At 33.5% G+C, this 16922-nt stretch overlaps 1 protein-coding gene across 2 annotated transcripts; it reads left to right on the forward strand.

The window, feature by feature from the left end:
- Nucleotides 1-13140: 13140 nt before the first annotated feature.
- Nucleotides 13141-14293, forward strand: LOC149158682 (protein LURP-one-related 8-like). 2 transcript variants are annotated; one of them, XM_089433360.1, is made up of 3 exons: nt 13141-13414; nt 13491-13727; nt 13834-14293. In XM_089433360.1, the coding sequence occupies exons 1-3, from the start codon at nt 13163-13165 to the stop codon at nt 13849-13851; spliced, it is 507 nt and encodes a 168-aa protein (XP_089289486.1). In that variant the 5' UTR covers nt 13141-13162; the 3' UTR covers nt 13852-14293. The 2 variants fall into 2 exon arrangements, with proteins under 2 accessions (XP_089289486.1, XP_089289485.1); XM_089433359.1 differs by having other exon boundaries at nt 13491-14293.
- The last annotated feature ends 2629 nt before the right edge of the window (nt 14294-16922 follow it).

Below are 16922 nucleotides of genomic sequence, written 5' to 3' on the forward strand. Positions count from 1 at the left end.
GCCAGCTATGTTGGCCCCTATTTTGCCAATGGTTGTTTTTTTTAATTTTATTTATATTTATATTTTTTATTTTAATTTTTGTACAAGATTTTTGTTTAAAATTTTTAAAACTAAATATTTTTATTTGTTATGATTGTTTTTGTTTAATTCTATTTTAATTTTTTTAATGTTTTCCTTAATATACTTTTTTTATTTTTTTTACTTATTTTTTAATATATATATATATATATATATATATATTTTTTTTTTTTATTTTTTTTTATTTTTTTTTTCATTAAAATTTGTCCATAAATTATGGTTTTTTGGAAAAAAGGAAAAAAGAAAAAATTGTTTTCAGTTTTTCTCTTTTCTAAGGTAATTTTGATTTTTTTTTAAAACTATTTTCATGTTTGATATTTTTTTTGTGTGTTTTTAATTTCTCATGATGAACCATAGTAAGTGATTCCGAATGTGTCAACCCTTGAAAACTACTTTGGGATTTATTTGGAAGATATTTTGTATCTATTTTTACTGTTTGATTTTTTTTTGTCAATTTTTTAACTTTTTAATTTAATTTTTTTATGTTTTAATATATATATTTTTATTTATTCGTTATTATTTTTTAAGACTTTGTTTTGTTTTTTTTTACTTTTATTTTTTTTTCAATGTTTTAATTTTTGTTTTGTTTTGTATTTTTCATTTTTATTTATTTGTCTATTTATTTATTATTTAGTTTTTTTTTTTTGGCAAGATCCATGTCGATCCTCAACTAGCAACTCGACCCCGTTATGTGTCTATTTGATATTTGATTTTAAAGTTTTCATTATAACGGATCAAGTCCACCCCCATAATGTGTCAATTTCATAATTGATTTTGAAATTTTCATTGCAATATGTTGAGTTCACCTTTGCTGCATGTAAATTTGATGGTTGATTTTTAAATTTTCGTTGCAATGTGTCAAGTTGTCCTATGCCAAGATTTTAAAATAACTATAATTTTAACATTTAAAAAAAATTACTTTTGGTATAATGAATGTTTCATTTAGGTGTTCGTTTTTAAAGAGTTTTTAGGTCATATAATTTTTCCATAATGCCATGGTTGAAATATATTAAAAACTTAAGGTGTTTTTTTAGTTGTCATATTTGGTTTCAATTCCATGATTTTTGTCAAAATTTTAAGGTTTTTCAAGTCACAATATTTTATCTTTAATTCTATGGTTGAAAACAATTGTAAGTATTTTATCTTTAGCTTCATGGTTGAAAAATTGTTGGAATTTTAAGGTTTTTGGAGTCATTATATTTTATCTGTAACACAATTGCTAAAAAAATGTTGAAAATTTACCCTGAAAAAAATACATTATTCTAGCATCAATACTTTTCGTTTTTAGGGCATTTTTTGTACCAAAAAAGTTGGCTTATATTGGCTTTACTTCCATTTTTAAAAAATGTTGAAAATTTACCCTTGGAAAAAAGAAGTGGTGATGCAGAACCAACACTTTTAGTTTTTGTGGTTGTGTTTTCGTTTTTTTTTTGTTAGAGTTCTCGTATTCATGTAATAGTTCTTGTTTGATCTGTAACTTTGTTATTAAGGGAGCAATTTCCGTGGAAAATCCGTGGTCACCCTGGATTGAGTAGGGACACAAAATGTTCATGGAAAAAGGACGTGGAACCTTTGTCTATACCAGGACGCGAGGCCTATTTCAGGTACCTCCCTCATGCCCTCCCCTGTTGCTCTTATTGATCAAACTTTTACTCTCTCCTCGCCTACTAATTCTCCCTCCTCCTCCTCGTTGGAACATCAAACAATTTAGGCTCCCCCACAACATATTCCACCTAGTTTTGTCTCTTCTTCCCTCCCCCCTCTGGGCCCTATTTGTTTGCTTTGCCCCCTCCTTATCCCCCCTCCCATCTTCTGACAATTTCCCTGAAAACTACCATGGTTCCTCACTCAAGTACTCCTTCGGTCCTAACTTATTCTGCCCTTTATGGGGAATTTGCCTTATCTGTTCCTCATCCAAGGAGACCTCCTCTACGAAGCCAACCCCTTGTGCTATTGCACCTGTTTCTCTTGATATTCCCGCTCTTATTAATGATTTGTGTACCGATACATTGCCTCACAACTCTCTTGGTAGCGATATCGATGGTTTATTGCATGACCTAGACATAAGAAGAAGGATGGCTCCCGTTGTATTCCTTCCATTAGTCTGGTGTCAATTATGAATATCACCATTCATCATAAGGGAGGTCAGGGCAACCTATATTTCTGTGATCGACTATCAAATATTCGACTTTTAGTTTGGGGGATGACTTGCAAGAGATTCCTATTATTGAGTTTGTTCCCACGAGGACCCGCATAGCTTTTATTCCATCACTCTTGACTGCCCCATGAAAATTTTATCCTTGGATTTGTGGGGTTTGGGGGATGCCTCCAAGGAATTGTCCCTTCGCCATCTCTTTGTCTCAGCCCATCCTTCTATCTACCCAAAATGGCATCTTCTTGTTGTTGACTCGATTTGTTTGTGTAAAGGCATGGTTACAGTTTGGGATCCCCAGAATATCAAATTAAAGTCTTTTTATTGCTTTGCACAAATCATATTATTTGGTTTCATTAGGGGCCTTCGCTCTCTATTAAATTTCCTTAATCTATATGCTCCTTTTTGGGACCGTCATATATTCTCGTAGCATATTGATGGTGATTTCAATCTTACCTTGACCATGGGTTAAGTTTGGGGTATCGATAACAACTTTTATGCTATGAGAAATTGTTTTTTATAAGTATTTTCTTCACATAGTTTTGTTGACATTTGATCGTTTCCTCTCGAACCTAAATGGTCAAATGGCTGATTTCGATTGGAGAACATTGGCAAATGAATCTACCAGTTTCTGATTAATGTGAATGTTCTGGAGATGTTGGGGAATGCGAGGTTATGGATATTACAGGTAGGATTTTAGATCATTTACGCATTTTTCTTCAGTGGCAGGATTTCAGATCATTTACCCATTTTTCTTCATTCGTGGGATCTCAGGGCCTTTACCCATTTTTCTCCAGTGGCCGGTGGAGGTAGAAACGTGATTGCAATCACATTTTTTCATGTATTTCTCATTTTTTGTGTAGCATGGTCCATCAAAAGTATGAAACATGGGTATTCCTTAGAAGAGGAATTCAATTCTGCATCCAATAAGTTTTTCCACTCGAAATTTAAGTAAAATCGTAGGGAGATGAGTTGAAAATATGAGTTGAAAGAGTACTTTAATATTTTCTATATCTTTTAATTTTTATATTTTTTTACTCCAAAAATGGTGAATCATACCCAATGGTTGACATCATCATCTTAAATCCTATTGGCTCTTATAAATTTTATTTTTCTTGTACATTTTTGTTTTGAGGCTCATTTTAGACATCATAAATTCTCTAATGAAGTGATTCAATGCTTTCATTTAGACCTTTTGGGAGGACTTGGATGAGAAAACTTCTAATTTGACGATGACTGTGGTGTATAATAAATTACACGTAGTAAAAGATATTGTCTAGAATTGGGAATGAATGAAAAAGACCCAAATGAGCTAGAACTCGACTAGGAGTGAACTTGAAGTAGACAATATTGGTCACAATTTGGGTCTTGAGTCACTCCAGAACCCTCACTACTACATAAGATTCATGAGTTGGAAAAGAGGAAGTGTTGTATCTAAAAAAATCAAGAGTCCACATGGAGGCTTAAGAGTTGGGCTATTTGGTTTAAAGAGGGGGATCATAATACCCTTTTTTCCATCAATTTACTAATAAAAGAAGTAATACAAATTGTATCGAGGAGAAGCCTCCAGCCTCTTGGGGCGAGAGTGTACAATACTCTAGATATATAGTGGGACACTATCATTTATTTTAAGTCATTATTCTCCAGGAGGAATGATGTGGACACAAAATACTTCCCTTGGGGAATTGATGTGTTACCTAATATGTTCTCACCAGACCCGAACACAAAATTATTCCAATGAGCTACTTATGTTGAGATCCTAAAATTTCTTAAATATTTCTCTAAGAATAAGTGTCCTAGTCTGGAGGGGTGGACGGTTAAACTATTTCTTAAACATCATGAGCCCTAATATCTTTAATATGATGGGAGAATTTTGTTTGTTTGGTTTCGTTTCAAGGGCCATTAATTCCACATTCATTGCACTTGTCCCTAAGATATCTTTGCCTCGTTCTTTCCTGTATTTTCGGCCCATGTATCTCTATAACATCACATATAAGCTTATATCCAAGACCATTTCCCATTGTATTCATGGAGTATTGCCTTCTCATATTTCTCCTGAAGACTTTGGTTTCTTTCCCAAGCACGAGATTGATGATGATATCATCATTGCAAAGGAATCATTAGGGAATTTTGAGGTCTAAAATGGGCCTCCTAAGAAAATGTACAACTAAAATAAAATTTTAAGAACCAATAGGATTCAAGATGATGATTTCAACCATGGGTGATGATTCACCATTTTGGAAGTAAAAAAGTAAAAAAATTAAAAAGTAATAAAATAATAAAACTACTCTTTCAACTCGTATTTTCAACTTGTCTCCCTAATGTTTTACATAAATTTCGAGCATGAGTACTCATTGGTTGCAAAATTTAATTCCACATCCTAGGAGTACCGATGTTGCATACTTTGAATGGACCCTGCTACATGAAAAATGTGAAATACATGAAAAAACGTCATTGCAATCATGTTTTTCATGTATTTCACATTTTTTTTGTGTAGTAGGGACCATCAAAAGTATGAAACATGGGTACTCCTTGGATGATGGATCAAAATTTTCATCAAAATAGTGTTTCTGGTTGAAACTTGAGTAAACCAATAGGGAGATAAGTTAAAAATATGAGTTGAAAAAAATAGTTTTTTCTTTTTTCCTTCTAAAATTTGATGATGTAATGTAACCTTATCTTATTATTTCCACTATTATTTTATAATCTCCTTAGGATGCCCAATTTAGACCTCAAAACTCCTTCAATGGCTTACATTCTATACATTCCCGAAAAATGAGGGTATAGGTAATGAAATTTCATTTACAAAAAGCCTATGAGTACATGGATTGGTCATTTCTTATAATGATCCTTGTCAATATTTGCTTATGAAGGGAGAATGTATATTGGATCATGGTGTGAGTGGTATTAGTCAATTATGCAATCTTGATAAATTTATTTCCCTCTGATTATTGTATGGCAGAAAGAGGTTTGCAATAGGGTTGTTTTATGCCTCCCTTATTCTTCATTCTGGTAATGGATGGCTTGACTAAGGAGATTAGAGAGGCTATTTTGGATGTTTTTCATAGACTAAAAGTCTAACATGACATTAGGACTAGCCACTCATTCTTTTTGGATGATATTCTCACTTTCATGCAACTTAATTGAGATCAATGGTCTGTTCTATATCACATCTTCTCCATATTCAAGGCGACTTTTGGATTAATTATAAATGGTTCTAAGTCTTTTTGTATACACTTTTCTAGAGATTTAGATGTTATACGGAGCATCATTGACTGGAATATCGACTGGTCTTGGCACTTTTGGAGAAATTTGAGAAGCTACTTACAATGTGGATTCGGTGTTGAATGTCATTGGGGGGGGAAGACTCTTATTGAATTGGTTATACAAAAACTAGTAGTATATTGGATGCATATTTTTCATATTGTTATGGCTCACCTTCTTTGGTCAAGGTCTAGGGGAGGATCCAAGTTCCATTTTGTAAGATTTGATGCTTTGTCGAGGAGTAAGGTCTAAGGAGGCTGAGCTATTTTGGATATAAGGATATTTGGCTGTGTGCTTCTTAAAAAGAATTTGTAGAGAAATTTCTTCGGAAGTAGTATCTAGTAGGACACCATGAAGGATACATGCTTAAAGTAGAGAGGCTTAGTGGAATGCTACAAGATGGGCAAACTTCGTGGTAAAAGGGGGTCGTAAATCTAGCTAAGCTTCAAAAAGGTTAGCACAGGGTTTTTGGATTATCTGAATTGGTCTTTTGACAATGGAAACAATATCCTAGTGGCCATCGACAATATACATGGTGTTGATAATTTTGTACAATTTCACGTTCACTCTTTATTTCTTCTCCATTCTAGAGGATACTTTTTTCTAGACCAGGTCCATAGCTTCAGAGCGGATACATCACCATACGTTATCTAGAAGGGGGAAATAGAATTGGGTCTCACTAAGGATGACGAGGTCATTTGGAACTTATATACTCCTTATTTGCGGCTAACCAGATTATCAAGGAAACTAGGTGCAGATTCCATCATTGGGGGTAGTCTCTTTAGAGATGGGTCTATTATTGTTGCTAACACCTATAATCACATGTCCTATCTACTAGATTATCATCCTCGACGTTGCTGTTTTTTCTCATTTTCGCATTGGGAAGTTCCTGTCAAGATCATTACTTCTGGCTGGCTTTTCTAGCACATCTGTATCCTTACATATGACAATATTTCCAAGCATGAATTTATAGGTTTAGGTTGGTGCTTGCTTTATAAAGGGGGTCATGAAATTGTTGTCCATCTATTTCTTCATTTCCCTTTTTCTATGGCCATTTGGAGTTTTCTCATGGCACATTATCGTATCCCTGAACCACGTTCATTTTCCACACTCATCTCTTCTTTGTGCTGGTAGGCAGAAACTAAATCTCAAATCTCTCCCCTTTTTTACATTATGAAAAATTTGGAAGACTAGGAACCACATGATTTTCGACAATACTACTTTTTTACACAGAGTTTGCTCTTGTATTATAGTCTGGATGGATTTTACTAGCAAGTCAACTCCTCCTCAAAGTCCTTCTAGATTTCGAGATTTATCCTTACATTTACAATTTCCTATAGGGTTATTTGATGGGGCTTGCTAAATTTGGCACTTGTGGATGTGTCGCTAAGATGAGACTCAATCCACACTCCATGTATCTTCTACATTGTAATGACAGTGCTAAATCCAACACCAAGACCAAAGTTTTAGCACTTTAGGAACTTTTTACTCTTTTCAAACGAGAGCCATTTACAACACATTGCCATATATGGGAATTCAAAAGTCATTATTGAGATTATTAATGGTAGAGCGGTTCTCTCCATACCCTCTCTGTCCAATTGGCTACAGTGCATCACTCTCTTGAATAATTCATTCTTAGAGATCACATTTTATCATATCCACAAGCACTATAATGAGAGTGACTATCGAGTGACCCCATGAGTATTCATTTGTGCATCATACCATGGTCATTTTTCACTATTTTTGGTTGCTTTATACGGTGTATTTTTTACAATCGATAGCTCGCATGTTTGTAGTCTAAACACACGTAATTATAGTGGAAAACTTTGCAATTATATATACCTTTAAGACTGAAGTCTGAAGCCTAGCACATATTTTTATGTTTAAACTATATTATCGACATAAGTACTAGTTTTCTTTCATATAAGAAAATACAACATTTTTTTCCTCAAAAAAACGTTAACAAGATACTTTATAAGTACTAGTTTTCTTTCATATAAGAAAATCCAACATTTTTTTCCTCAATAAAACGTTAACAAGATACTTTTGGTGAGCTCTTGATCTATATGTGCTCCTTGTAGATTTTTTTGGTTTGATTTAACTTTTTTTTTTTGTTTGAATAGAATAAGAAAGATGCAAAATCCTTAAAAAAACATGAGACGGTAATTCCAACTCTCAAAATAGATTGGAATTGACAAAATATTTGATAATAGTTTTAAAATGTTAATTTCTCTTTTTTCAATGGTATGTTTTTTCAATTTTAATTCCTCGTTAGTTAAAGAGTATGTGGATGTGTTGTGTTTAAGTCCAGTAAATGAAAAAGGAATTTAATTTAATATAAATATTTTTTTTTGTTTTAATGAGTGAATTATTATAATAGTTTTTATTTATTTTTAATTAAACTAATTGTAATTTTGAAACGATGTGTTTTAAATATAAATATAAAATTTTAAAATCAATTATTTATATATATATATTCTCGAAGGAAAAATTCTTACTGTTGTGTTCTATTTTTTTAAATATTTAAAAAATAAGGATAAAATTCAATTTATATATTTTATTTTACTCAATATTTCTTATAAAAAAAAATCTATTAATTATTATGATTAACTATTCTAATTTTTAATGTATGGAGTTTTCAATTCTTTACCATTTACTTAAATTCACTTAGGTTACAAGATAAATGTTTAATCATCTCTTCAACAATATTCAGTGTAGGCATTTTTTAAAATAAAAAGGAGCTTTTAAATTGAAAATTTAATTGAATGAGTAAAGTGGGTTTAACTTAATTGTATTTTTGGATGTACAAATAGATTTAGTCTTTGGAAATCTTGTGAACACTTGAATTCAGTAGACTACATGGTTTAAATTTGCAATTCCAATAAATCTTTGTTTGATTTCAAACAAAATTGACCAACAAATATACCTCAAAAGGGCCAAAATGTAGAATAATGACACTGATCGAAATGTTTTTTTTTAAATTGCTTTATATAATATATACATAGTTTAGTTTCTTTTCTCTAAACCATACTTCATATATAGATAGAAACATAGAAAACATTTTACTTAGCATGGGCATTTAAATACTTTATTTATGGACCACATTGTCCACATTAAAAGTTTATTTTTCGATATATATATATATATATATATTCGAGAAAAAAATATTCGTGTTGTGCTATATTTTTATCAATATTTAAAAAAGTAAAGATATAGTTAAAGTTAAATTTATATATTAATACATTTGCATATGTTCACAAACATTCAACGTTGCAACTGATACATAAAAAAAAATGTAAAAAAACACAAAAAAAAAAATACAAAATCATACATGATTAAGAGTGATAGAAATCATATAATTTTCCTTTTTTTCCTTCGTTTTTCTCCACTAGCTGCCATACTCCATGACCTAAAGTGGAGGTTATTATTGCTAGATGATTTTTCTTTGTCCCTGGGAGGATCTCTTTGTCTCAGTCTGAACTCTCATATTAATGTGTTCTCTTGATGCCACATGAGTCTTTTGCCATTGACATCCCCACTTTCCATTGTTGTGGTACCATAATTTTTGTTGGTTCTATATCCTTCTGAGATGTGACAATTGATCTGGAGTTGTCCCCTTATTTAATGAATGATTTGCTATAAGAAGGAGGCTGTGGTTCGGTCTATGGTTGATTTTTTTCATCCTCTCCTTTCTCATCTTCTGCGCTATCAAGGAATTACCATCCCTTTGGCTTAGGGGCTTGCCTCCTCTCTTTCTTTAAGCCTTCCTTTCTAAACGGCAGGAATTCTGCAAGTGTCGTGTTTGAAAGCAAGTTTGGCACTGAAATGTTTTATTCTCATAGTCTAGCACCTCTGTCCACAAAAGTTTCATATTTTAATGGTCCACGAGATCTTTTCTTAGGTCGATCTCTACACATGTTTTATTTCCATAATCTAGCACCTCTGTCCACAACCGTTTCATATTTTAATGATCAAGGAGATTTTTTCTTAGGTCAATCTCTAGGCATATGTTTTATTCTCATAGTCTAGGACCTTTGTCCACAAAAGTTTCATATTTCAATGATCCAAGAGATCTTTGCTTAGGTCGATCTCTACGCATATCCTGGAAAACATAAAAATACTTTTCAAGACTATGTCCAAATCTATTTTTTTGAACTTCCCTAAGATGTTTCTGATGTCTTGCAGAACCTGAGAGTTCCAGAAATGGAGGGGAAGGTTTAGGAGCTCTACCAAAACCGACATCGGCGTTACCACCATATTTTTACATAAAACTTAAAGAACCACGTGGTAATAAAGAGACTAGCCTTACCCCAAAACCAAGGGCCATCTTTTAGCACATTCTCCATGTCTTGCTTGTTCTCAAATTCCACAAAAAAAAAATTTGGAACACAAAAAGGTAACACATTTTGTAGTCCATGAAGAGTGAACCCACTCATACAGATTTTCTAGTTTTAGTCCAAAAAAACCAAAGAAACCATTAAAACAAGATATTACTACTAAGGAATGAAGATCGTCATGATAATCTTTTGCCTGGGGTATTTAATGAACCTTTCTAATAACTTTTCCATTTGTTCTACAATCTACTATCCTGACATATTTTGAGATTGTTCTACTTTTGTGTCAACCTTCCCTTTGAGCATATCTTTGAACGACGTGGCTCCATTAAGAACTTTTCCATTTCTTCTACAATCTACTATCCTGAAATATTTGAGATTGTTCTACTTTTGTGGCAACCTTCCCTTTGAGCATATCTTTGAACGACGTGGCTCCATTTTGATTTGGGGAATTGGACCCTCCCCGCAGCCTCATATTTAAAATTGTTATTGAATCTTTAGTAACAATATAAAAATCCAGCTACTGATTGTCTTGGACAACTTTCCCTGCATATTCCAAGACCTCACAGACTGGTATACCCACACTCTTCTGGATCATCTGCTTCAGATTTCTAACCAGATCCAAACCCTGGATCCAAAGGACAATTGTCTCGCCAGTAAGATTTGCCTGATCTGATATGAAACCATCGAGATCTGGAATAGAGCGGACAAGATCATATGAATACTGAGCTAGATAATGAAGGTCAATTTGTCGGTTATACTAAACACCTTCCTTTGTTATGCATGTCGGTTATACTAGACACCTAACTTTGTTATGCATGAAAAAGAAAATGGCACCCCTTCCCGATCTGCGAGCGAAGCACCAAGGAGGAAATGATGTATAAAACCCCCGTAGCAAAGCTCTATATGGAAAAAATCCAAACGATAAAAAAGCACCTCAAAAGAGGATCGAAAACTCCAGATCCGAACATTGTAATGGAAGATCTACGTCTGTCAACAAACTGCAATGCCCACCGACTAGATCCACTTTGCATGTGTGTAGATCGGATCCATATAGGATGCCATTTTATGTGAGAACCAAAGTGATATCAGCGCTGGTGGTCTGGACTCTTTACAGACAATTGGACTGAGTCCCTTCCGCCACTGTGTGATCACATCAGCCCATCTTACTCTTGGACAGAGAAATGACAACCAGATGTAGGGCAGTAATCCTTTTGCGGAATCAAAAACCTCCTTAAAAACATATTGGAGCCACTGATCTTGAGGGATGCATGCTCCATTTGCAGCGAGATCGAGCTGCATCTTTACGACGGCAACTCGAGGGAGTGCGAAGGAGAAAACCCTCGCCAACATGTCTTCAAGATCAAACAATGTAGAATTTAATATCAATTTAACTATTTTAATTTTCAATGTATGGAGTTTTCAGTTATTTATCATTTACTTGAATTTATGTAATTACTATTATGCTTACCAGCTAAATGTGTTTTCAATAATATTCTAACTTAAAGTATTTTTTAAGATAAATAAAAAAAAAAATTAAGAATTAAGAATTTAATTGAATGAGTAAAGTGAGTTTAGCTTAATTGCATATTTTTCAATGAATTTATGTAATTACTATTATGCTTACCAGCTAAATAATAATATTCTAGCTTAAAGGATAAATTTAAGAATTAAGAATTTAATTGAATGAGTAAAGTGAGTTTAGCTTAATTGCATTTTTAATGTACATATTGATATAATTTTTGGAAATCTCACCAACACTTGAATTTCATAGATTACATGGTTTAAATTTGTAATTCCAATAAGCTTTTGTTTGATTTGAAAGAAAATTGACCAACAAATATGCCTTAAAAGAGCCAAATGTAAAATAATGAAAATGTTTGAAATGTTCTTTTCTCATTAATTTCCTTATATATATATATTAGTTTTTTTATTTTAAACCATACTTAATATATTCTTACTTGACATCAAAATATTTTACTTAACATGGAAATTTAAATATTTTATTTTTGGATTACATTGTCCGCATTAAATTTTTTTGACTATTAATATATTTTTAAATATGGGTATGAAAGAAGCTAGTGAAAAGTTTTTCTAAAAGTTTTTTCCTTTGCTTTGGACTCATTGTTTTCTATGGGCTTAATTGTTTTTCATTTCCATGTGCTCAGAATTTTTTCTCCTTTTGCTTCGTATGGCTTATATATGTTTTCTCGATCATATGGCTGACCCTTTACATTAACTACCATATAGCACTTCATTAGCATGGAAGAGGAACAACTAGAATTTTAAAGAAACTTGATGCACTTTCTAATTGTTTGTCATTATGAAACAAAGTATAATGGGTTAATCACTGGAAAGTCTTCTCATATCCCTTCACATACTCCAAATTGTCTTCTTGCACCACATCTTAATCCTTCGAACGTGCGTTGGTAAAATATTAAACAGTACCTTGACCATGTTCAGTAATAAAATATTAAACATCTTCCTATAACATCCAGTGGGGAGCATGGGAATTTAAATTGAACTTTACTCAAAGTGAGAATGCATAAATTAATTCGTGACGATGGTTTTGTTCTTTTTTCTGTGGCCACAATTAAGAGCACCATCACATATTTTTTTATTTATGGCTTTTGCAAAAAAACTGCTTGTTTTAAATTTCCTGAGTTAGAAGGAGAAGGCGAGTGAGCACTATATGAGAAGCTGGTCTAGATCGTGGGATATTTGTAGTGCAAGAAATTCAGAAATTTTGTAAGTTATCATGATAAGGCATGAGTAAGCACCATAATATCAAGCTTGTCTCTATCACGGGATAGTAACAATGCAAGAAATTTAGAACCCCATTCTTCACACCTTTGTTTACGTTAAATGCGTTTGAAACGACCTTTGTTCTTATCATCACAGTTAACATATTAATTCCACTATAAAAGAGGCCCAGAAGTAACCATCGTACCTCGTGGACCGTTTTGTACATATACAGATCACCAGCTTCGACTTCCCCCACCCTCGGTAGTCAGTTGTGACTCCTATTCCCAACCTTATTATATTCAAAATACAAAGGTGAATAGAAGACCATCAATAAAGTTCAGACTTCGGTGGCTTTATCGCTATGGTTATTATCTTTTAAATATATCAGAGGAGCTATGCTCATATGTTTTGTTTTTAGTGAACATGAGAGATGGCCATTTCAATGAAATGACAATCCGAGTATAAGAAGGGATCAACCAGACGAGCAATCAGCACCCCGTCATTAGCCTACGTGTTTCATACACGTTATTCATTCTTTATTCTTTCGCCTTACCCTTGATCGTTGCTGCCGCATATTCTCACATGAAGCATGAGTGCCAAGATTCATCCACGCGAACCGGAGTTCGCCGGTCATGCTTGCATCGGCGATAAGGTCTCCAAGGCGTCTGCCAGAGCGCTCACAGTGTGGAAAAAATCTCTTGTTTTCAGCTGCCATGGCTGTACTGTTTTCGACTCCAGCGGCAACCTTGTGTTTAGAGTGGAGAACTATCCTTCAGATCCCAAGGACCAAGTCGTTCTCATGGATGCTGCAGGAATGGCGATTCTCACAATGCGACGCAAGGTATACAAACGTATATAATATCTTTCGAACGCAACGTTTGAAAGTACACTGAATTGTATTATTGTATGTGAAACAGAGGCTGAGTCTACAGAATGAATGGCGAGGATTCATAGGGGAGTTCCGGGATGCACAACCACTGTTCGTTATAAGAAGGACGCCGTCTCTGCTAATATCCCGAAAGAGTTTAGCAGAAGTGTATATGTGTTCTTCGGCTGAAAGAAAAATGAAGAAGACGCCAGATTACCATGTTGAAGGATGTTATGCCAAGTGTTCCTTCACCCTTGTGAACAGCTTTAACGAGGTCGTTGCAGAGGTCTGTATGTTCCCGGATGTCTTGTTACATTCTATAAGCACACTTGAGTAATTCATTGGACTCTCTTCATACCAAGTTCTGAAAATATCTGGTGTTTTGCTTGCAGGTGAAGCCAAGCAGGTAAGATCAGATATAAGGTTGGGAGGAGATGTGTTCAATCTGACAGTGAGTCCTGGCTACGACCAAGCTTTCGTTATGGGATTGATTATCGCTTTCGATCAGGGAATGCCATCGGACTGAACGCGCATCCTCTCCCAGGGTACACCAAGGAAACGGAGAGGAGGAAATTTTTTTAGGCTTTCCTCCGCTCTCTCATCGTATTCGAGATTTCAAATCCCGCTGAAGATTAATTCAAGGTGTAGAATCCCACATCGGAATACGCGACAATTATGGAATAGCATGTTTTCCGGACAGCGATGCCATGTTTAGAGTGTGTTAGGCCATCCTTTATGCACGTGATTTTGCGGCAGAGAGTGCAGTTTACAGACTCCCTTCGCCGTACAATCAGGATATTATCGCTGACAAGCCACAGTATGTAACCCTAATTTACCAAAGACCACGAACATGGTGCCCGATTCCCATGTGAATAGTGTAGTGTAAATGAAGAAATTGGTGCTTCATTCCCATGTGCATGTTGTAAATTGAGTTGTGTTCATTAATAATGATATAGTTATTTTTACTTGAGGAAAGCCGGGTATGTTTATTTTTGGTTTAGGAACAAGATGGTATGTAAATTGAATTTTGTAATGTAAGATGGACATGGTTATTTTTTGTTGTAGAATTTTCTGTGTAGATGCTTAATTTTTTGTCTTGATAAAGGCACTCTATCTGAAGGGTGTTGTAGTATTGGGACGCTATGTGAAGGGCATTGTAGCATTGGTTACTCTCGAGTGTCATTTGGATTTATACTTCTAAGGGTAGCTTTCATTCGCTTTATACTTTTGAGGGTAGCTTTCATTTGACAAGCAACGCTACTGCAGTTTCATTGACAGACTCAGACACTTTCTTTGTGTCAATTTACAACATTGATTATTTATGTTATAAAACTGGTGGATACCTTTAAATCTATTGCACATGGGAAGAAATGAGCAGGTTATTAGTCAACGTCATTGAAATATGAGTCCTTTGACTAGCGAACACAAAAATTATATTATGAGGCCTCAAAATGTAACCAAACACATTTTATTTCTACATCTCTAAAACGCAGCAAAGCTTTGGTTAATTTATTGGTCACAACGTACTTTAAATTAACTTTATTACCAAAAATATTTTAAAATGCATAATTTGAATATACAAAATTTATATGAAAAAATTCGTTCAGAAAACAAATAAGATTGTAATAGCATGGCGGTTTTTTATGGATCCACTTCAAGAGAACATAGAAAATATAAGGTTGACACACTCTTATTTGTGTGGCCCCATGTTTTTTCCACCTACCTTTGATAAAGAGATATATGATTACTTTTATTTATGACTATATTAGGATATCTTAGGTTTATTTGGTGGAGTATAAATCTTAAGCATTTGAAATATATAAAAAAATTTCAATCCAAAATGAAGCTCAAGTTAATATTGGCACTTTTTCAATGGAAGGAAATACACATGAAATGAGTGTGAAAATAATTTTTCCTATACAAACTTTAGTAGAAATGTGTATCAAAGACAATTAAAAGAATATTCTTAAACATGGTATTCTTGGTGTTATTTTTTAAGAATATGATGTTTTGGGTTGATGCAACCTTATGTGCAATACGTGTGAAGAATAGGTGTCCCTTATCATGTTCTTGGAAATAAGATTCCTTATGATATGTGGTATAGATGCATTTTTTTGGTGAGACATCTCAAGGTTACGAGGGTTGATTTCTTTGGAGAAAAGAAACAATATCAATGAAATGAGTTAGAAGTGCATGTTCTCGGGATGCTCAAATACCAACAATGAATATAATCTTTATCATGAAATAAATAAGAAGTTTTTCTCTTTATAGAGATTTATTTTTCTTGAATCTTTCAAGATGAAAAATATATTGAATGACAACCTAAAAATATGGATAGGCTCACCCAAGTAAATATGTATCATGACTTTTATAATGATATTTGACATCAAAGAATGGGGGCCAATCATGCAACAATCTATATAAGCTTTGTTTGGTTAGGAAATTCCATAATGATCTTGTAGTAAAAGCCTTTCCAAATATAAAGATGTTTTTGAGGCTACACCCACCTTGTTGTTTTGGCCCTGGAATGATTTTCTAATTAAGAATGTGAGATCCCAGATACTCCCCTTTTCGTTCCTAGAGATAATTGAATAATATTTTTTGAATTTTATTTAGGATTCCGATTGGAATATTTTGAATTGGGTGCCAATAAATTAAAATTGGCTTTAATATTTTTTTTTTTTATAAAAATAAATATTCCACCTCAAGTTATCCACATATTATGCCAAAACCAGATTATTTCTTTAATTTTCAAAAGAAACCACTTCCATTTTACAAACCCATAATTATTCATTTTTAGAGCATAGCATAGTTATTCGATGCCCTCTTTCTAAATCAAAAGGATTCATAGAGAAAATATTCACCATCTAGTTTTATAGGATCTCATCAACAAAAGGGAAACGAGGGTTGTTTTAAGCACATTGACCACCAACCTTGTAGCACAAATGGATATAGGAATTCCTTGAATTGTTGAAATTCAAATTTTGAGAAAGACAAAATAACAATACGTTATCTAAAAGGAACAAATGTGTTAGTTTCTCAAGCACAATTTTAACCATTTAACCTTATTTTATTGTGTGGCTTCAATAAGAGCATGACTACGTGCTTCTACTAGTAAGAGAAATGGATAAGGGGAAGTGGGAACCCTTGTTGTGACCTCCTTGAAGATATAAAAATATGAAAATGAACCATTTATGAGAACCACAAAGTTGAATGATGTGGAACATGCAATTATCCATTTTACCTCTTAGCAATAAAACCCAATTTATAACATGACTTGTTCGAGATATAGCTGATAAGCATGATAATAGCCTTTACATATGTTAAGTTAGAGGATACCAATAGAATAGTGATTTTTCTTAATTGATTGTAGACATCCTAGGATGTACCTATCTCTTCGTGAATGAGCCTGCCGCCGAGGAATCCAAAATTTTCATCTAAAATGACATTTTTCGAGACTGATTTGATCCTTATGGCTATC

This window comes from Pinus tabuliformis, chromosome 5_2 (assembly GCF_031772625.1).
Source record: "Pinus tabuliformis cultivar Carrire ecotype Pingquan chromosome 5_2, CPIR1, whole genome shotgun sequence".
Taxonomy (NCBI): domain Eukaryota; kingdom Viridiplantae; phylum Streptophyta; class Pinopsida; order Pinales; family Pinaceae; genus Pinus; species Pinus tabuliformis.

Coding starts and splice junctions, on each gene's coding strand:
- LOC149158682 (XM_089433359.1), top strand. CDS start 13,163: ATGAGTGCCAAGATTCATCCACGCGAACCGGAGTTCGCCGGTCATGCT. Junction 13,415..13,490: donor TTCTCACAATGCGACGCAAG/GTATACAAACGT, acceptor TATGTGAAACAG/AGGCTGAGTCTACAGAATGA.